At 41.9% G+C, this 22655-nt stretch overlaps 1 protein-coding gene and 1 long non-coding RNA gene across 2 annotated transcripts in view; one reads left to right on the top strand and one right to left on the bottom strand.

Annotated features, from left to right (window-relative positions):
• LOC147917912 (CD48 antigen-like) overlaps positions 1 to 5009 on the bottom strand; it is a 19941-nt gene extending 14932 nt beyond the window's left edge. The window contains exon 1 of the mRNA XM_087441291.1: positions 4941 to 5009. Within this exon, the coding sequence (XP_087297417.1) occupies positions 4941 to 5007 (67 nt within the window). The 5' untranslated portion in view covers positions 5008 to 5009. The remainder of the gene's footprint in view (positions 1 to 4940) is intronic.
• The window catches only part of LOC147917913 (uncharacterized), a 26558-nt gene extending 4669 nt beyond the window's left edge, over positions 1 to 21889 (top strand). The window contains exons 2-3 of the long non-coding RNA XR_015554743.1: positions 3978 to 4059; positions 19393 to 21889. This is a non-coding gene — a long non-coding RNA (uncharacterized LOC147917913). The remainder of the gene's footprint in view (positions 1 to 3977; positions 4060 to 19392) is intronic.
• The last annotated feature ends 766 nt before the right edge of the window (positions 21890 to 22655 follow it).

The raw sequence follows: 22655 nt of genomic DNA on the forward strand, positions 1-22655 counted from the left end.
TCATGAAGTTTCCATTATTGAAGACAAGAAGTATGATTCTTTTTCCTTTCAGAGTATTTTTCTTTTTTTTTTTTTTTTTTTTTTTAATTTTTTGTTTATTGCAGTAACATTGGTTTATAACATTGTAAAAATTTCAGGTGTACATCAGGTTTTTTAAGTTTTTGTTCCTTTTTGAGGAATCTTAAGAATTATACCAGCTACTCTTAGGTGCATGTTTTTTTTTTTCCATTGAACTGAAATTCTCATACATACAATTAACACTACAAAGTGTATTTTTTCAGTGGCATTTCATGTATTCACAATGCTGTGCAACCACCACCTCTCTCTCGTTTCAAAACATTTTCATCATCCCAGAAAAAGACCCCGTACCCACTAAATAATTACTCTCTCTTCCTCCTCCCCCATCCTCTAATAACCCCTAATCCATCATGCCTATGTACTGAAGTCTCCACAAAAACCCATAAGGGTGGTGTTAGGAGAGCTTCTGGGTTGGTGAACACAAGGAGGTGCTGGGAGGGTGGCATACCCGGCGAGGGTGTGGAAGCTCTACACCCCTTCCCACATGCCTTGTCCTATGCGTCTCTTCCATCTGGCTCTTCATGAGTTATATCTTTTCATAATAAACCAATAATCTAGTAAGTAAACTGTTTTCCCATTGTTCTGTAGCTGCTCTAGCAAATTAATCAACACTGACAAGAAGGTCAAGGGAACCTCTGATTTTTAGCCAGTCAGTCAGAAGCCAGTCGCTAAGAACCTGGACTCATAGCTGGAGTCTGAAGAGGGGGGATAACAGTCTTGTGGGACTGAACCCTAAACCTGTGGGATCTGACACAAACTGCAGTTAGATAGTATTAGAACTGAGTTAAATTGTAGGACACCCAGCTGGTGTCTGAGATATCACAAAATTGCTCCATGTGGGGAGAAGTACACACACATCTAGTGTCAGAAGTAGTGTGGCAGTCATGTGAGAGTAAAGGAGAAACACAGGAGTGTGTTTTTCCATGGGAAGTAATTTATCTGTTTAGATTTTCTTTGTCTTCTGGAGTCAGTTTTGGTAAATTATATTTTCCTAGAAATTTATCCATTTCATCTCATTTTTTTATATATTTGTATAAACTTATACTTTATATTTTAAATAAATCTATTTTAAGAAAAATAGATTTTTGTTTAACTTCCTTTGTATATGTGGTTATTTCCTGCTTTTTATTTCTTCTTTTTGGCATTTAGGCTTCCAAGGGAAGGTTTTTGAAAGATTGGAACCACTCAATCATGCTTTTGTGTTTATGGCAATAAATCAGGGGTTTTATCTCTTTCAGACAAAACAATTTAAAGCAAGAACAGTTTGTTTCCCCAAAGCAATGTTTGGTTTTTTAAACAGGGAAGTATATAAATAAAAAGAAGGCAAGTGGCCAGGGTTCAGGAAAAGGTAGGAATGAGGGACTTTCCAAAGACCAAAAATTTATTGCAGAGAGCTGCCAGACCTTTACACAGCAGTGAAGCTAGATCTGTGTATCTGCGTGCTCTCGAGCTGCCTGACTCCTGTTTTCTCTCTCTCTCACTCTCTCTTTCCCTTTTATATTTTAAGAAATTTATTAAGCTATTTCTCACAGGCTCCAGACAAGATTCTTTACTATTAAGAGGGAGATGGAGTCCCAATTTATAAGAAAACTGAGAAAAATCACCAGAGAGAAGTTGGTGCCACTGTCTTTATAAGATCCAGCTTCCTGACATCCAGTTCTCTTCCTAGTGCACGTCTGGAACACATAAAACATACAGGAAAAGGACCAAACCGAATAATGACTGAAACGGGATAAGGGCAGTGTGGTTACAGCCATTTCCATCTCTCATATACCAACACATCCTGTGCCCTCCCTGAGGACACACGCAAATGTACTTCCAGAAAATTTTTCTCTTGCAAATTTTGAAGGAACTCAAATTAAATATGATGACATGGTGCCATATCCTTTGAACATTTTAAAAATTATTCTTTTAGAAAAAGGACAAGAGTTCACTAGCTCAGTCAACTTTAATTCTTAATAAAAATGAGTTAATCATGAACTCAGAGCTGCCTGAATCAGCTTTAATCCAAGATGTGTTTACAGTAAAGAGTTTTTGTTTTGTCAGTGTTTAAGTGATCAAAAGGACATTGTGGCTAGAGCCATTGGGACACTCCCACCTCCCTCTCCTTCCCTGTCATGAGACTCCATGCAGCCTGGTAATGGCTGCTCTAAACCTGCTCAGAATTCAAGTAAGGCTGATGCCAGCTTGGGCGAGGCAGGAACAGCTGCATTTCCTTCTGTGAGGAACTTACCACCCTCAGTGGTTGTCTGGCAACCAATAGCGCACAAAGAGAGGGCCGCTGGGGGCAGAGGCAGCTTCCTGTGCACCCATCGCCCTGCCACCTACGCAGCTCTCTGAGAATGGCGACAAATGCTACAACGGCAGAGCAGTGGTCTGGGAGCATAGAGAAGCCAGCCTAGTTGTAACTACATCTCCAGGGAAACAAAAACAGTGGGACTCCCTAAACTGCTCACTAACTCCACAGACCCCGTGACCCTAACCAGGAAATGACAGCCTTTGTTGAGTACAAAAAGGAAAGAGAATTCAGATGGGGGAAGGCACTAAGGGAGCAGCTGTCTCCCTATTGAGAAATGTAAATGAATAATTTTCCTAGAGGCCGGGGTAGGGAGGGACAGAAGGTGTGAGAGAAATTTCCTTCAAATAGCAGAGGTTACCCTCTCCCCTTAGTTAAGAATTCAGAGGTCTGGGTGTGGGAGTGAGGGTGGTGGCGGGGGGAGGGTTAGGAGAGGAAAGCAATGCAGCCGGAGTCCCCAGCTCTCTGCAGTCTGAGGCAGAACGTGGCCTTGGAGCCACTAGAATCCTAGTGTGAGACTTAGTAGTTCTGAGAGCTCAGGCAAGTTAATTGGCCTCTCTGAGCCTTGGTTTCCTCAAAAGTAAAATGAGGGTAGTGTCATCTACTCTACGGGGCTACATAGAAAGCCAGACTCCTGACATGTCACAGTGCTTGGTGATTAGCAAGAGGTTTTCCACTGTCTTAGCCTCCCTGCCTCCTTATCCTTCCCAGCCCCTCAGGAAACACTCAGTGAGGTGAGGCTGAAATGAGAGAACGTTATGTGACGCTCTGAGTACAGATCTTGCATATAGTAGATGCTCAACACATGTTCAGTCCTATTTTCCTTCTGACCAAGCCCTCTTCATCTTCTCAGTCACCCAGCCAACACTGCCTACCTAGAGCAGTCATTGTCACATTCTTAATGCTGTAACTTGCCCCTATGTCATTTACCCTCTTATTGGGTTCCAATTTTTTCATGTTATAAAGAGACCAAAATGAATGTCTTCGTGCATAAGCTTCTTCTGCATGAAGGTTTTCCTTGGGGTAAATCCCAGAAGTGGAATTACCAAGGAAAAGGTACAAATATTTTAAATGTTTAAATGGTTCTGAGACATCAAATGAACTCCCAGAAGCTTTTTACTCATTTAAAAAGCTGCCTATAATATATGAGAGTGCCTGTCGCACTGTCTCATCGCCCAGCGGAGTATTGACATTAACAAAATACACCTGTGCTAATTTGATAGGCAAAATATGTTATCCAGTTTTCTTGATTTGCATTTGTTTGATTACCTGTGAGGATGACTATCTTTGATCTTATTTATCTTATCTATTTTTTCTTTATATTTCATCTGTTCATATTCTTTGCTCGTTAATCAACAATTGTGGTAGTATTTGTCTTATTGACTTGTAACGGGGAATGGACTTTTTTTAAAGATTCCTACAATGTTCCCCATTGTGTAGGAGGCAGAAGGGGAGTGGTGAGCATAGGACAGTGTGCAATCGCTGTATCACCACAAGTACCCCACTTCCCAGAGAAAAAACTTTCCTGTTTTTAAACTGTTGGATCACGATAAAACTGTCAGTTATGAAACAAGGAAACAACATCATGTTTTTTCTTTTACAGTGTCTATTTGCAAATTTTTCATCAAGAAACGTGTAATGCTACATACATGAGTAATCTGTGTCCCTGTGTCAGACACTGGCTGGTAAGTGCACTAATTCATTTAATCTCCCAAATAACACCTCAAGTTAGGTATTATTCTACCCATTTTACAGGTGAGGAAATTGAAGCTCAGAAAGAAAAAGCCACTTTTCCAGGGTATATACAATTTGCCTAAAATAACATGGCCAATATGCGGTAGACCTAGAATTTGTGACCCAGTGGGTCTGGCAGCAGAGCTCAGCCCTCTTTCCACCACAAGGACATTTTGGGGACAAGGATGGGGCACCAGGCCACCATTCGAAGCCTGGTTCCCATGAGGCAGCACCTGCAGCATAACCCTCACCCATGGAGAGCTTGGAAACAACTTGTAACCACACAGAAAGTTCACCAGCAGAGTGAGAGGGGAAGGTCGCACTTCCCCCTGGCTGCCTCCGCCTCCCCTGCCCCTGCAGATGGTGCCACTGCTCAGCTGTCCCTAATGATGGGGCAGTGGGAAGCTGTCCTGGCCCCTCACTCACCACACATGCCCTCCTCTGCCGGGGAGTAGAAGAAGGAAGCAGGCTGGGCGATGGGTAGAGGATGGAGAGAAGGACCTGAGATTGTAGAGATTGTTCCCACCAAACAGGAAGGTGGACAATGAGTCAGTGCTCTGACATCTCAGCGGCAGCAGCCCAACACAGCACGGCAAATAATTGCCTTTTGAAGTAGAGGTTTGATGGAGGTTTTCATGTCCTCAGGAATTTCCTGAGGGCATCCCAGAAAAGCCCTAGACCCCTTTCTCTCCCAATCAATCTCAAAGAAGCTTTAGGAATCCGGAGGTTAACACCATGCAAGCCCCAGCTGTCCACCAGTACCCCTGACACCTGACTCCTTAGCCTCCCGCCACACCCTCCCTGGAGCAGCCCCATCTGTTCTGCTACTCACATAGGATGAGGCTGATTTGGAGCATCAGGGTCTGGCAGGCGAACCAGCTGCTGCATAAGGAGTCCATGACTGCTGGGTGAGGGAGGTTAGTCCTTGGCTCCTCCTCTCCCCGCCCCCTGCCTCCCTCCCGTCCCCACTCTCCTCTTGAATCTCAGCACATACTCTCCTTGCCTGATGAGCCAAAGGATGCACGAGTTTTTAAAAATAAAGGCTTTTTTTCTGATAATAATCCATGTTGATTATATAAAATTTGGAAAACATAGAAAATTGTACAGAAAAATTAAAATCACCTGTTATCACCCCTCACAAAGCTAACCACCATAAACATTCTCCCCAAGCTTTACCAAGATATTATTGACGTATAGCATATATAAGTTTAAAATGTACAACGTGATGATTTGACACACGTCAATATATTGCAAAATGATTACCACAATGAGGATAGTTAACATCTCTATCCCCTCACATAATTACTATTTTTTTCCATGTGTGATGATAACACTTAGGATCTACTCTCTTAACAAATTTCAAGTGTATAACACAGTGTTGTTAATTATAGTCACCATCCTGTACACTAGATCCCCAGAACTTATTCATTTTATAACTGGAAGTTTGTAGTCTTTGACCAACATCTCCCCATCTCCCACAGTCCCCAGCCCTGGCAACCACCAGTCTACTCTCTATTCCTATGAGTTCAGCTTTTTTAGATTCCACGTATAGGTGAGAACATAGAGTATTTGCCTTTCTCTGTCTGACTTATTTCACCTAGCATATGGCCTTCAAGATCCACACATGTTGTTGCAAAAGGCAAAATTTCCTTCTTTTTATGGCAGAATAATATTTCATTGTATACCACATTTTCTTTATCCATTCATCCATCGGTGGACACTTACGTGTTTCCATGTCTTGGCTACTGTAAATAATGCTGCAATGGACATGAGGGATGGTGGACAGATTTTCTTCAAGCTCCTGATTTCAGTTCCTTCAGATATATACCCAGAAGTGGAATTTCTGGATCGTATGATAGTATTATTTTTAATATTTTGAGGAACTTCTATACTGTTTTTCATAGTGGCTGTAGCAATTTACCTTCCCACCAGCAGTGCACAAGGGTTGTCTTTTCTCCACATCCTGGCCAGCACTCTATCTTGTCTTTTTGGTAATACCCATTCTAACAGGTATTAGGTGACATCTCATTGTGATTTTGATTTGCATTTCCCTGATGATTAGTGATGTTGAGCATCTTTCATGCTGGCCATCTGTATGTTTTCTTTAGAAAAATGTTTTGCAGTTCCTCTGCCCCTTTTTTAATCAATCCTAAGCATTCTTACATAGTTCCTCTGGGTATGTTTTTTTGTGCATTTTAAATTAAGTGAAAAAAAAAGTTATCTTTTTAGAAAAGTAGTAGTCTCCAAAGTGTGTTGTGTGAGACGATCCATTGCAGTATGAGAAGAATATAGAAGAATGTCTATTTATATTTTTATTTACAATAAGAAAGAAAAAAATCCACTCCTAAGATGTAATAGAATTTCTCTGGCACCCTGGCTTGGTCTGTCAGAGGATCACAGGTGAGTGAAATACCCCAAGAGAAAAGGTTGAGAGTGGAGCTCTCATTTTTGGTCAGTTTCAGATGATTCTTGTCTAGGGGGCAAGCATATCTCCAAACTAACCAGCACAGAGTGGTTAAGTTGTTTAAAAGGATCACCTCTTGTCATTCATGGATTGACGATAATACATGTAAGACAAAGAACAAGAGAAAGGCAGAGCTGACCCTTCTCCCAACCTGGTGTAAGCTCTTCATCAGCATGTTACGAGGCAAAATAGATGACCCAATTAAATTGAACAAGAAACTCACCCCAAATTCAAAGGTGTTTAGGTCACCATGATGCGATCTCTCTCACTAGCTGCCAAGTGTATTTCTAACAGACACAGATGTTTGTTGTAACATGGCCTTAAAATAGAGGAATAATGTAAACAGTCTAAATGTCCCTAGCTTTTAAACGTCCCTAGCTTGAATTTTTGAACTCAAAAATTCAAACTTACAAAAAATTCAAGAAGACTATATGAAATATGGATTTGCCTTCACTACTATTAATAATAGTAACTCTAAATGCATATTGAGCCTTGAGATATTAGCTAATGTTGTATGAAGTCCTTATGAACTGCAAGATATTAAAATATTGTTTATTTCATAGATATGGATACCTCATATTTTTATAGATTTTAACTTCTGGTGTATGGTTTAAAATGTACAATTCACAAATTAATAAATATACATATGGTTGGTTTGCCTACTTAAAACCTTTTAACTTATTTTTCATACCCTGCTATAAAAAGTTCTGTAGACCACTGATATAGACTTATTTCTTTGCCTTCTCTACCTGCTAATGATTTTGAAGGTAAACATCCTTTTTTCAATTTTGCTAGTGGTTTCCTGTAAATTAATAAAAAAGAGTTTGAACCTGTTCTTCCTTTAATTATCAACGCTATGAACAGAATGCTATTTCCTTTCCCATCTTCGATGATAATTGACCATGTTTTCTCTCGCTCTCTACCACTTCTCCATTTTTGTTGATATAATTTGGGGTTTTATATACAGTTTCTAATTATTGAATCTTGTTTACTTCATGTCTTCTTTACCAGAAATTTAAAATTATTTACATTACAAGTTTGGTTCCTGAGCAGCTTGAGAGGAATGTGCTGACATGGGGCCAAGCTCAAGTTTCTTTAAGAAAAAGAGAGGTTGAGGGTCAGGATTCTCATGTACTGAGACTGAAATTGTTTCTGGAAAACTCAGGAAAGTGGAAGCTGGGGACATTTAGACTGTTTACATTATCCCTCTATTTTAAAGCAATGTTACAACAAACATCTGTGTCTATTAGAGACACACTTGGCTGCTAGTGAAAGAGAACCAATCAGGGTGACCTAAACAAATTGTGGGCTTGTTTTTCTTTTGTGTCCAGAAAAAAAATCTGTAGGGAAACAGTGAAAGGCAGGAATGGTAACTCTATGAAGCATCAGGGTCCGAGGCTTCTTGTATTTTTCCGTTCCTTAGTGTGTGGCTTCCATCTTCAAGGTCACAAAATGGCTGCTGGAACTCTAGCCATCATGTACAATTTCTAGACATCAGCAAGAAGAAAAGAGAGGAAGAGTGAGAGGGTTTTCCCTCAAGTCCCACCCAGTGATTTCTGCTTACATAGCACTGGCTCTCCCTGTCTCACAAGTGAGTCTGGGAAATGTCAATTCTTGGTTAGCCACATCACTACCACCAAATATATAGTTAGAAAGGGAGAAGATGGAGAATCAGTAGGCAATGAGCAGTTTCAGCCATAACACCCTTAAACATGTTTCTTTGAGCATACATATGGCTCTGCTACTGTTAAGATATATTCCTAAAAGTAGAATTTCAAGACAAAAGTGCATTGCACATTGACAACATTGATATACTGTCAAATTGCTCCATGAAAAGGCTGCGAATATTTATATTCCCACCAACAGTGTATGAGAGTTCCCATTTTTTTCACAGCCTTGCCAATGCCGGCCTTTATTTATCCTGATTGTTAATTTGATATATGTAAAATAGTATCAATGTTTCATTTTTTATTTTCCTGTTGACAAGTGAATTTGAGCACCTTTTTATAAGTTAACTTAGTGGCTTTGACAAATAGGAGTTTGTCCAAGAAAAAGGCTCTTCTGTCTCTTCCATCCATGCCCTCCCTCATCCCCCATCCCAACTGTCCACGACAAGACTTGGCTTCCAGGGCGTGTTCAGAACTGGAGATGTGTAAGAAAGTTGATTGAGCTGATACAGACAGGTTTTGTGACACAGTGTCTCAGGGAGAAATCGAGTTTTCCTCTGGACAAAGTAAATTCAAACTAGGAAGAAAAGGCCAAGGGAGATACTTGCTAATTAGAGTCATGAAGGCTGGGTGAGTAGAGACAGAGAAGTGATTGTTTAGGACATTCTGGGAAGTTGCTGATTCAATTCCCATACATAACAGAACTGGCAAGGGCTGAGGAGAGGAAGAACATCAGCTCAGTCGCTGCTGATGCTTGGTTGATTCATGGGGTCAAAGACTCATCCAGCCTGAATACGGAGACAACTTTTGACCTTCTACCCAACATGGAAAGCCCGATGCACCATTGATGAATGACGCCCTTGTCACTGAGTAACCCAACGATAAGAAGTTCAGCCGGCCCAGCATCTCTTGGCATATTCGTCTTTATATGTCTGAGATATTAATTTAGTTAAACTTGGTCTGAAACTCACTTTTATAGCCTAGGATGATCAAAAGCCATCCTCAGCCTTCAGTAACTTTTGAACTTTACGTTCTTATAGTCTCCTCCCCATGCCTCCTCCATTACTAAATCCCTCCTCATGTTTCAGATTTGCCCTATTTGCATTTCACTGAAATGAACCACTTGAGCTAATCATCTCTTTAGCTTAATGACTTCACTGAACATCTGGAGATTTTCATAAGAATTGCACTGCAGAACCTCCACCATTTTGTTGGCACTCCCCTCACTGTCTCCTTTCAAAGCCAGCTTCTCTTGACTAGTGACTCTTCCCTCAGAGGGGGATGTCCAGCCTCTCCATTTGTCTCATGTCTTCCTGATGCTAGTCTATCTTCCTCAGCATCTTTAGAATTTTGGTCAAGAAAATTTTCTCCATTTCATTACATCTCAGAAAAATGTTTGTAGCTCCTTGCAAATTCTCTCTACCAAGGTGGAAAAGGAGAAGACAAATCACAATATTTACTTGTGGCACCAAGCTCCTCTGGCCTAGGTAGCATCACACTCCCTCCTTTTTATAATGGTGGGGGCAGAACTCTTCTCTGGGGACACTTTTAATGGTCCTATAACTTTATGGTCCCTTACGCCTCTGTACCTCTCCTTGGGAGCACCAGCTCATAAAATCTGGCTGTATCTATCCAACCCAGCCAAGCAGGCAGGGGCCTGCATCAGCAGAAGGTGCTAGGGGATTCAAGGTGGGAAATGTGCAACTGTAAGTTTGATCAAATCTGGTAGCATTTGGATTTAGAGCTGATCTTCTGCCACACATCCTCCCTGTCAGAGTCAAGGACCACGCTGGTATGCTCCTGCTCACTGGAAGAGAACATCTTTTGGTGGATGGTCTTCCTCTTATAAGAGGAGCAGAATAGTTTATCTACTAAGGTCTTTTACCTCTAGATCTAAAACTACTCATCACTCTGACAACCTCCCTCATTTCCTGACCTTATTTTCTGGACTCCTAGGGTGGGATTTGCTTCCGGTGCAGTCTGCTACACAATACCCTTTCTTACCTTAACTGAAACAAGTGGGTGGGATTTTTTGCCTCTCAGGATCCAGGTGGTGCTTTGAGTTATCTGAGTCTACACCACACATACTAACACTGCTAGATACTAAGGACAGATGGTCATACCCGTGATAACTCATTGCCCCCATCCCACGTAAATGAAGATTAATTAGTGGACACTGTGCATGGCAATTCTTCCTACAGATTTGTTCTGAGGCCTCTTGTGGCTAGAGGTGGGAGCTCTTTATCCCCCTAACCAGTAGGTAGCTTTGCAGAAATCTAACTTGAGGGACTCAACATACCTGCATTGCCTTCAGATCCCTAAACCTGAACTGATGTCTCCCATCCAATCCAGTCGTTTCGTGTATTTGACAAATATTACCACCGTTTCTTCTTCCACCTCAAAAAGCTTCACCAAGAACCATAATTTGGAGGCCTGTCTGGTAATGTCCAAGCCTCTTTCTGTGAGACTTCATTATAGATCCTCCTGCAATACCATGGCCTAGGAAGCAATCCCATCATCACTTTTGATGTTTCACTGAATAAATCTCTCTAATCTCAACACATGGATAGAGGCCTTTCCTTCCTTTTGGTTGATGTGTGGTCAGAAACCTAACACGCAAGTCTCTCTGGCTGTCAACATTACCGAACACCTGAGAGCATCCTGTCAGGCATTGACTTCACAGAGAAAGAGGCATTTACAGCTTTAAATCCAGATATGGTTTCTAATACTGGATATTGCAGACTTTCTCTTGATCTCTGTTACTTCTCTGCCTCCAGAGCCACACTGCAGCATGTCTTCAGTCATTGGCACTGCACTTCTTACAAACGTCTTTTGTTTTTGGCAACAGATTCGCTTCAGCATTCATACTAGAGCCTGCCTGATAGTTGTTCCCTCAGCTGCAACAGTAGTCTTCAGAAAACTCTGTTTCATCAATTGAAGCAGCTAGGAGACCCACCTTAGCCCAATGTTGGCCACAGACATCCTTTCCCTTCCAGGAAAGTTGCCAATTTCTTAAGGAATTGTGGTTCCATTGGGTTAACACCAATTTCCAGCTTGCAGCTTCATGAGTAATTTGTTAGAATTTACTCAGTCAAGTATGCTCACAGGACAACATTTCAAGGTAGGAGAGTTGACCGTATTTTATTTAACATCTAACTGTATGTAGACATATGTTGTGTGGATTTCCATTTGTCTCTTACCCTTGGTTCCACAAATGTTAGAGATGGTCTTGGCAGCAGGAGTAGGTGCATTGTGTGTAAGGGACTTGCTTACACAACTTAACTGTGTCTTCAGGTCCTACTGGAAGTTGTGTACAAGAGTACACAACTTCCACTTGATAATGAAATGCAATTGGACATGCGTGACTATATCATTTTGTGGGTCAGAAAATACCCAGTTGTGAATGGTCAGCTCAGGTTGCACGGTCATTTGATATGTCCTGTGGTCAGATATTAAGTCTCTTTTAGAGTCTGTTATAAGCCTAAAACTATATGAGAGGAGAGTTACTTTCCAAAGAAGATATGTTCCTCTTAATATTAGAGGAACCTCTGTTTTCTTCTTTCATGGCCTGGCACAGGCCCCAAAGAACAATTAGATGGCTCAAGATCATGCCAAACACTTTGGGTCTCCAGGACCATAAGAGTCAATGGCAGAGCTGCTTACATTGTAGCCTGTTCCAGTAAGAGAATCTTCTCTTGCTCTGGGCCCATTCAAAGTTGGTTATCTTATGGGTTACATGGTAAATGTACTGACGTAGTACACCAAGTTGTGATGCATTTCCCTCTAAATACAAAAAGGCCTGGGGAGTATGGTGCCTCTTTCCTCATGACAGAGCATTAAAGTGAAACAAATTTGCTTTTGACTTTGAGGGCCTGTAATGATATTCCCCCAAATGATTGAACTCCTAGAAACTTTTCTAAGATGTCAGGACACTTGATTTTCATGGGATTTATAATCCATTTTCTGATGCTTTTCTGTTGTACCAGGGCATCTAGGGTACCTGCTACTTCCCTCTCACCACATCAAATCAACATGACTTAATCCTTATGGTAGATCAGCAGGCTGGCAGATGGAATGAGATATGATCCTAGAAGCATATAATGCACAAAACATCTTAGTTCCCATGGCTGGATGCAAACTGAGTAGGTCCATTCACAGGAGACCCTGGCCATTCCTTTTGGCATACCTGAGTGGGCAACTCTGAGCAAGTCGTCTCCAGGGACAATGACATTCAACTTCATGTGATCGGACATTTGTGCAATGGATGGGCTCCCATAGCAGCCCAGAGCCCAAAGGAGGGGCAAATTGTTGTTGAGCTAATGTTTCATATCTTCCACCAACTATTATTGAACAGCTACAATGAAACAACTCTTGTACTAACATTAAAGAGAAAACCACAAGCCCCAAATGGTGTCACTGGTGCTAAAGCCCATAAATACCAAACCTTGATTTAATACCTAACCTAATCGCAGTTTCAATCTCTCCCAGAAATGTAAATCTTAATCAAGCAGTCTGGAATTTTCTGGTCAGCACCAATGAGGTAATCCCTCACATAGGCCCTTTCCATCCCCCAGAAGAAGAGGCAATTTACTTGATAAAACTCTTGCCTTTCCCTTTCCTCCTCCCCCCAAAAAAGATGTCCTGGACTGAAAATAATCCTTTCTTTTCTTTTGCTAATAGCTCCCTCACCCCACCCTTCTTCCTATAGAAACCTTCCATTTTGTGAAATCCCTCTGAGTTGCTGGATGGCTACTGCTGGATTCATGAATCATTTAATAAAGCCGATTAGATCTTCAAATTTACTCAGTTGAATTTTGTTTTGTTTTGTTCGAGGAATATTGGCCCTGAGCTAACATCTGTTGCCAATTTTCCTCCTTTTGTCCCTCCAAAGCCCCAGTAGATAGTTGTATGTCATAGTTGTACATTGTTCTAGTTGCTCTATGTGGGACGCCACCTCAGGATAGCTTGAGGAGCGGTGCATATGTCCGCGCCCAGGATCCAAACCGGCCAACCCTGGGTGCTGAAGCTGAGTGCGCAAAGTTAACTGCTACGCCACCGGGCTGGACCCTGAATTTCTTTCTTTTTTTTTTTTTTTTTGAGGAAGTTTAGCCCTGAGCTAACATCCGTTGCCAATCCTCCTCTTTTTGCTGAGGAAGACTGGCCCTGAGCTAATATCTGTGCCCATCTTCCTCTACTTTATATGGGACGCCTCCCCAGCATGGCTTGACAAGCAGTGCGTTGCTCTGTGCCCAGGATCCAAACCTGCGAACCCCGCGCATGTGAACTTAAACACTACGCCACCAAGCCGGCCCCTGAATTTTGTTTTTTAACACTAGTTACAGGTGATGTAGCAGAGAACAAGATGAAGCTTCTTCCTTCAAGTTGCCTACAATCTAGTGAGGGAGAAATAATACTGAAACTAAGGATGCTAATAAGCACAAGTAGGATTTGTGAACAGTATCGGGGATCAGGTATGAAAGGGAAATAAAGAGTGGAAAGATGGCTCCTCATACAAGCTTCATCTGTTCACTTTTTGCAAATGAAATAAGGCAATCAGGAGTTTTATAGTCATGGAGAGTCCTGGAGAAGAGTCATCCAGGATCCAGCCTCTGGTCTATCCCACTGAAGCCAATGAGTCTGGAAGTTGGGGAGGGAGCATCATGATGAACAGAGGGAGTAGACATACCAGAGGCATCTGGGTCTCTCTCCACTCCACCTTGGATAGAGATGCAGTAGAAAGAAATGAGATCAATTTATGGAACACGTCAGGTCTCATCCACCCAGATCTTGTCTTCTGCATCATGGAGCCATTCACTTTCCCTTCCTTCAGTCCTCTAACATGGATGGTCAGAGTTGGACCACTCAAGAAACCACATGTCCAATGTCTTTTCAGGAAATTTGCACCTCTAGTGTTCTGAAGCTTCCCTCACCTGCTTTTGATTGTACAGCAAATGAATAGCCATGCTATATCTGGACAGCTGTTGGGTAGATATTTGTCCATATTTGTCAATCTTTGTCTCCTTTCACCACTGCTCCTCTACATTTTTTTCAACAGCATTTAAAAAAAATTATAAAAGGAAAATCCACTCTGATGAGCAACACTAATACCATCTGTTACCGTTAGTCTTGTGCTGGAAACTCAGTAGGGGCTGGAGGGGTGACAAGACCTGTTCAATTATCACTCCATGGTTCCTTTCCCACATCTCTCCTCCCTTTTGGGTCCAGTTCTGGAACTTTTATTTTCACACACTGGTTGCAGTTCCACTGGAGCAGGAAATAGGTGGTTCCCTGGGAGTCATCTCAGCCTGGGTGGACCCCTGCGATAACAAGAAAAACATGATGTTCACTGGGACAGTAAGTAAGAATGGGAGAAAAGCTAGGAATAAAAGAGGATTGAGAGAGAGGATCTCAGAAAAATCAGCTGTCAGGGAAACCACAGGCCCTGGATGGATAATAAGGTGATGCAATTTGTGTGGGGCCTTCCAACATGGACACTGAGTGGTAAAGGAACAGGAAGGGGGCAGAGGATGGGCAAAGGGACACCTCAACTGGGGGAACAGACAGGCAAAGGGACACAGAACTAGTGCTCTGGTCACTCTGTAACCACAATTCTCGGTCTGGCTTGATACAGTAGGTTACAAGTAAAAGGATAGAAAAAGATCTGTTATATTAGTCAGGATTCTCTAGAGAAGCAGAACCAATAGGATGTTTATAAATATAGAAAGATTTATTTTAATGAATTGGCTTACGTGATTATGGAGCCCGGCATGTCTCAAATCTGCAGGGTGTGTGAGCCAGGCTGGAGAACTAAGGAAGATCTAGTGCTGTGGTACAAGTCCAAATGCCATTAGGCTGGAGACACAGGGAGGAGACAGTGTTGCAGTTCAAGTCCCATGGCCACTCGCTGCAGGTTTCCTTCTTGCTCAGGGGAGGTCAGTTTTTTGTTCTATTCAGGCTTTCGACTCATTGGATGAACCCCACCCACACTATGGTGAGCAATCTGCTTACTTGAAGTTCACCAATTTAAGTTTTAATCTTATGCAAAATATCCTTATAGAAACAACCAGAATAATATTTGACCACACATCTTGGCACCATGCCCCAGGCAAGTTGACACATAAAATTAACCATTACACCATGCAAACATTAATCCAAAGAAGGCTAGAATGGCTAATTAATATTGGAGAAAGCAGACTTCAGAGCAAAGAAAATTACCAGGGATAAAGAAAGATATTCGATAATGATGAAAGGTCAATTCACCAAGAAGAGATAAGAATCCTAAATGTGTATACGACTAACAACAGAGCACCAAAATACATGAAACAAAACCTGAAAGAACTCAAAAGAGAAATAGGCAAATTCATGATTATAGTCAGAGACTGTTACACTCTTTTCCCAGTAAAGGAACTAGTAGATAGAAAATCAGCAAGAATGTAAAAGAAATGAACACAACCATGAAGCAATTTGACCTAATTGATATTTATAGAACATTCCACCCAAAAATAGCAGACTACAGTCTTTTCAAGTGCACATGGATAATTCACCAAGATATGTCCTATCCTGAGTCATAAAACAAACCTTGATAAATTTAAAAGATTTGAAATAATATAAAGTATATTCTCAGACCATGATAAAATTAAAGTAGAATTTAATAACAGAAAGATAACAGGAAAATCTCCAAACACTTAGAAATTAAACAAAACACTTCTTGATAATCCATGGGTCAAAGAGGAAGTCTCGAGGGAAATTAGAAAATACTTGAACCAAATTAAAATGAAAATATAGAATATCAAAATTTGTGAGAAAAAGCTAAAACAGTGCTTACAGGCAAATATATATGATTAAAGGCTTATATTAAAGAAGAAGAAATATTTCAAATTAATAACTTAAGCTTTTACCTTATGAATCTAGAAAAATAAGAGCAAAATAAACCAGGAGCAAGTAGAAGGAAGGAAATAAGAAAAATAGGAGCAGAGATCAATGAAACTGATAAATCTAAGAAAGAATATATACAAAAAACCAACAGTTAAAATCATACTTAATGGTGAAAAACTGAATACTCCCCTCCTAATATTGTGAATAAGACAAGGATGTCCATTCTCACCACTCCTCTTCAACATTCTACTGGAAGTCCTAGTCAGTACAATAAGACAAGAAAAGGAAATAAAATGGTATGTAGATTGGAAAGGGGAAAAAGAAAACCTATCTTTATTATAGACACTATTTATAGGTTTTTCTACATGGAAAATCCCAAGAAATTTACAAAAGAAGATTGCTAGAGCTAATAAGTGAGTTTACCAAGGTTGCAGGATATAAAGCCAACAGGGAGGAAAAATTATACTTCCTGAAGACCAGATTAAAATGTTTGTATTCCAGGTTGTAGGGAGTGAATTGACATTCTTAAAGGGGGTTTGCAGAGATGGAGACTAATCTAGTCCAGCTCTACAAAGTGGATTAGAGTGTGGGACAGGACACTGGTGGCATGGAGCCCTTTTAGGCTTTGTAGATATCATCTTGGCCTTGTGTATTCACCTGCAGTACCTGGTCCATCCCCCTTACCATTTGGTCTACACTGAAAATAAGAATTATATTTCATTCAAGTTGGAGCACTTCTCTCACAGATTGTTTGCAGTGTAGTTAATACTTAATGCATCTCGTTGTTCCCCAGAATGGTTCTTACCTGTCCTCTGCCCACCAGCAAGGGTGAGCTTCTCAGACCGTGTAGGGAACAGAGCTTATCTCAGAACATTTATTGCACGATTCAGAGAGACAACCCTGCTCCCCACCCATCCAGAAGATGATAATGTTCTCAGATACTTAGAATCCTCTTTTAAATTTGAATCTGCATGTTTCTGGGATAGCCTTAGATATAATTCACACACAGCTGCATGGCTGGAGGCTGTGTGTACGTCTGTGTGTGTGCATGTGTGTGTTCCTTTGCAGAGGCTGGGGTTTTAGGTATGATAAGCTTCCCTGGTTCCCTCTGATCTCTGGGAATCCAACTGCTACAGGTGGAGCTTGCAGGCTAAGCTGGGGAAGGAAGAGACATATGAGACATAATTTCGTCTTGTTTAAAGTAATAATTTAGGCAAATAGCAGGCTGCTTTGTTTATATAGGATAATGGTGGTAGCAAAAAAGGAAGGAGAGAAAATTTATTATATAAGAAGAGACAAGTTTACAATATTTTTCTTAGGCCCAGGTAAACCAGCTAAACTACTCCAACCTTTCCCATGAAACAAAAACACATTTATTGTCAGATTACACAGGTGATAACTGCTTCTGCTTTCATGTCCTGTGGGAGAAGAATCCATCCTCTTTCTTGTCAAGTTCCATATAACACAAAAAAGGAACTGGCACATTGCAATATAGTGTGATGAGAGGGCTGTGGAGGACATGAGAGGAGCACGTCCACTGGGCTGTGGTCAGAAAGATGAGGATGGGGGAGGGGGAGTTCTCTTCCAGACATCCACAAAATAGGGAGGAGGGTAGAAGCTGAGAAAAAGTGGGATGTCTTAGGGAATTCTTCTTCAATTTTCTTGCCAATAAGTGCTAAGAACAGCTAACATTGAACTACTTTTTCTTCTTTCTTAAGATTATGACAATAAAATAACATTATTGCATGTGAGGTGTTTAGCACAGGACCTGACATATTGTAGGTACTTGATCAACCACCCTGGTGGGTGGAGGAGGAAAGAGCCAAGGAAAAGGCCCAGGTTTCTGGAATGGGTCATCGACTGAGAGTGGAAACACAGAAATAGGTTGAAAGTTGGAAGTAACAAATGCATTATTGGACACATTGTGACTGAGCCCCTAGTGCAGTCCCCCAGTCTAGTTGAGTTGAATGCAGGGACTGATGCTAAGCAGATGGTGTGGGGTGGGGGTATAGACTTGGGCATTAGCAGTATGTGCATGATAATTGTAGCTCACAGAGTAGATGTCCTAGTGAGAGAATGAAAAATGAGATGAAAAGAGGGCTATGATAAAACCTTTGGAAGCACCAACATTTGAGGTAAGGGTAGAGGGAGAGGAGGAGGAGCCAGCAAATTTTCCTGAGAAGGGTGCAGAGGGGAGGAAGGAGATCTAGGGTACGTGACACCAAGGAAACTCAGGGAGAGTGTTTTAAGAAGAAGGGAGTGGTCAATGTTGCCAGGCCCTGGAGCAGTTGCCGGTGACCTGGTGACTTTCTGAGGAGTGCTGGTGGAGGAAGGCCAAGGCGTGAGCGTCTTGGAGCAATATAGAAGCGGCTGCGATGTGGTTAGGAAGAAATAGGACAACATTTGGAGGTGTGAGGTTATAGGGCATGTTAAGAAGGGAGAGTACTGAGAACATTTAAGGGCTGCAGGAAAGGAGTATGCAGGATCAGTGGAACATACCAGAGAAAGAGGACATACATTCGACAGCAAAGTTCCCGAAAAAGTGGGAGGAGAAGGGGCTTAAAGCATAGGTGAAAATACTAACTTTAGAAAGGAGGAATCAATGTCTTTTGTGAGGACAGGAGAGAAAGTTAGGAGAGAGATGTAAACAAATGCAGGTCAGTTCAAGGTTAAGTGGCAGAAACTTGAAGGTATCGCTTTCTGACTTCTCTTTTTTTTCCTGAGGAATAGGAGGCTCTGTCATTGGCCAAGAGAATAGGTAGAATGGATGTTTGGAAGAATATGAGAAAAAGTCAGCAGAGTGATGAAAAGATGGCTCTAGAGCTCAATTACTTGGATTTGAATTCTGGTCCTGAAACTTCCTAGCTATGTTGACTGGTCTTTCTATGTCTCCTTTTAATAATCTGTAAAATGGGGATAATGATATCTATCTCACAGAGTGTTTATGGGGATTAAATGAGTTAAAAACATGTAGGATGATTGGAATAGTACATGACACATAGCGAGCCCTCAAAAAGTGTTAGCTGTTATTAATTTATATTATCTTTAAATAGCTATCAAGTGCATAACTGATTGCTGGGTGGTGTTAAGGATTGGTTGAGGTTACATATTGTGAATTTATAATGGCTTTGTCCGGGAGGTTGGCAATTCTGTCAGGCAGTTTGAGTGTTGTGCAGAGGTGGAGAAGAGTTGGATCAATCTAGGGTTGCCAAGCAGGTGAGACTGAGTGATGATGGAACATATTTTAGTACCAATTTAATTACTCATTTCCTCCACAGTTATGGACTGGACTGTGTCTCCCCAAAATTTCTATGCTGGAGCCCTCCCAATGTGACTGTATTTGGAGATGGAGCCTTTAAAGATGGAATGAAGATTAAATGAGGTCATAAGGATGGGGCCTTAATCCTATATGACCGGTGTCCTTATGAGAAGAAAGGAGACACAAACGATGCATGCACAGAGGAAAGGATGTGTGAAGACGTAGAAAGAAGGCAGCCTTCTGAAAACCAAGGAGGGAGGACTCAGGAGAAACCAAATCTGCCAACAGTTTGATCTTGGACTTTCAGCCTCCAATATTGTGAAAAAACAAATTTGTGTTATTTAAGTGACCCATTCTGTGGTATCTTCTTATGGCAGCCCTAGCAGACTAATACAGCACTGTTACACCATATCTCAGTATAACAGTAGATATAACCTGAAAAATAAGGGTCTACTCTCTGGGGCATCTCCCTCCTGTTTGAAGATAGAAGAGTTCTTGTTGGCATTTTGTGCCTCAGAGGATACAAGAGGACTATGCCTAGATTCATCTCAACTCTGCATTGCTAGAACACCCCCATCCACTCATTTCATTGGCCCGAGTAGCTGCCTCCGGGGAGTGCACCAAGATATCTACTTGCCAGTTCCAATCACCTTCCAATCCTGGAAGGAGTGCTTTTTACGCACATCAAAATACCCTTTCTTAATACACCCCTTATATTCCCATAATCCTTTCCGTGGGACCACATTCCATATTCACATCCCATTAGGACAGTTTTCCATTACACTTCTGCCTGACCATATGGCTAGGCCAATGGCCACACTCTATGAGTCAACAAAAATGAGGCAAACAGCCTGCAATTAGTGCCACATGAACTGTTTTATTTTTACCTTCTTCAATTAAACTGTTGCCCTTCCAAACAGGATGTCGTCTATTCACCATGTAACTGCCATCCACAAAGCAAGCAGATCTTTGTTAGTCAAATAGAGAATTGTTCATAGGGCAACTCCCAAGTGGTCCAAGTGGCCATAGAATTTAGCAACTCCTCAGGTGTTTCCAAAGTTGGCCCCTGGGGACAAAAACCCAACCACTCATGAGTACTCCTTGCATTCCCCTGGTAGCATGTTCCGATATAAACCATATCCATTTTATCATGGAACCCTTTTGGTCACTGTCCTCCCCATTAGAGCATTTCCCTGACATCACTCAAGACATTTTTGGTACTTCAGGATTATTCTCAGTCATAAGAGTAGTCTCAATTAGCATATAATAGCAAGCTTGTTGACTCTCAAATAGTTGCCTCTCATACTGCTGGTCCAAAATCCTAGCAGTCACTGCTAGGTAGTACTCACTGGCTTTTGCCATAGGCTCCCAGTGTTTCCTCCATATAGGCTATTGTACAGAGAATTTGTCTGCACTAGTACTGCAGCTAGATACTAATAGGGCATTAATTAAAGGGCTAATCTCCTTTCGTCCACCAGATATTCCATACTGATTCAAATTGATGACATATATGGGCTCAGGCAATCTTATTGTTTTTCATTTAGCATGTTCTCTCAATATTGACTGAAGGGTGAATTTACGTGTCTTCTGTTTTACAATACTTGGTAGGGGAAGCATTCCCAACTCAGACACAATCTTCATCTCCATAATACGTTTAGGTAAAGGAGATACAATCACTTCACATAAAATCTGTACAGACATTCCAATTTTCATCCAAACTTTCACCTTAATCTCATCAACTGTTATATCCCTATATGCTCCCAATCTAACCGTAGCCCCTGTTAGAACCTCATCAACAGGTTTTGGAACGACAGTGCACTGGGATCCCAGTCAGAGTCCCAGAAACATCTGTTCTCTGCAGGACGTTTCCTCTGCAGCACGTTTCCTCTGTAGCAGCCTGAGATGGGGCCCTGCTCAGGAGCCCCCCCAACTCTGCTGGGCCTCCTGACTCCTGGGATTCATCAGCCTCCTCCCCAAGCCCAGGCTTGGGCTCCTGGGAAGAGAGGGCAATTGTGTGGAGCTGGGGTGGTGGTTGGGTGGCTGACAGCTAAAAGGGCTCTTCTGATACCTTTGGTGAACAAAAGGAGAACAAGCCTGTCCTGTAATTTGTAAATGCAGTGTATTTGATTTAGAGCTCTGAGATGAACAGAAAGAACAAATGGCCTTTTGGTGGTGACAAGGCTGGGAACCCTGATCTAGGGCAGCTTTGGCTGCATTAAGGGAACCCTTTACCAGGGAGGTGAGGCTGCCATGGCAAAGAAACCACTAGAACCTGGAATGTCCCTGTGTCTGCTGGTGAGGAGCTGGGGAAGAACGAGTCCTTGCTATTACGGGCTTCAGACAGTGGAAACGCCACAAAGAGATGGAAGCTGGATTTGATGCATGAGTTGAGAGAAAACTACTGTTGGTTTCCCAATGTGGTGATAGGGTTAGACAAATGGACAAAATTTTATGTTGACATGTATGAGAGTTCATAATTTTATATTAATTAAACACATTTTAAACTCAATCTTGTTTACTACCATCCACTCCCCTGGGTTTCGTTTTGTTTTTTTTTTTTTTTTCTTTTTCTTGAAGATTAGCATCTTTTGTAGATCAGAGAGCCGTTGCTGCCTTCCTTCTCTTTCTAAGACTTCTTTCAACTTTCTCGTAGCTGGTGCTCACCATTGAGCTTCTGGAGTGGATCCTCCCCAGCAGCCTGAGGGCTGAGCCTCCTCTCTCCCTGTTGCCCTCCTTTCTAAAAAGTGGGGAGTCTGGCTGGGCTGCTGTTTAACCCTCAGCTAGACAGAAGTCCCTGCTCTGCTAACCCCTCTAAGTACTTGCTTCCCCTTTCCCGGGAGAGGGAAGTTGGAGGATGAGACTCCAGGACCTGCTCAGATCCTGGGGATCAGACAGCAGTGCTGGTAGGGAGGAGCCATGGGGAGGGTAGGGAAAGGGTGGGAGAGCTGATGCACAGCTCCCTGCGGGAAGAATAACTGATTGACTCACTAAGCAGAGATTCTGCATTTAATGTTGCAGCTTGGGGAGTTAGAAAGGGCTCTAACCGTTGGTTTGGTTAGTTGGCTGAAATATGGACCAAAGGTACCCCACAGTAAGTGAACTCAAAATGCCAAACCTGCCTCCATTTACTGTAGAGGAAGGGATTCAAAGGCCTAAGGATATTGGGATGTTAGAGATGATTTTGTCATTTAAGACCTGCTCATCAGCTCTGGATAGGTCCCTCAGACACATCTCTCACCATGACTGTGAGAAATAAATTTGTGAAGAGAGAAGCTGGCTAGT

The sequence above is a fragment of the Ceratotherium simum genome, chromosome 2 (genome assembly GCF_057802395.1).
Source record: "Ceratotherium simum simum isolate JZ-2026a chromosome 2, ASM5780239v1, whole genome shotgun sequence".
Classification (NCBI taxonomy): Eukaryota; Metazoa; Chordata; class Mammalia; order Perissodactyla; family Rhinocerotidae; genus Ceratotherium; species Ceratotherium simum.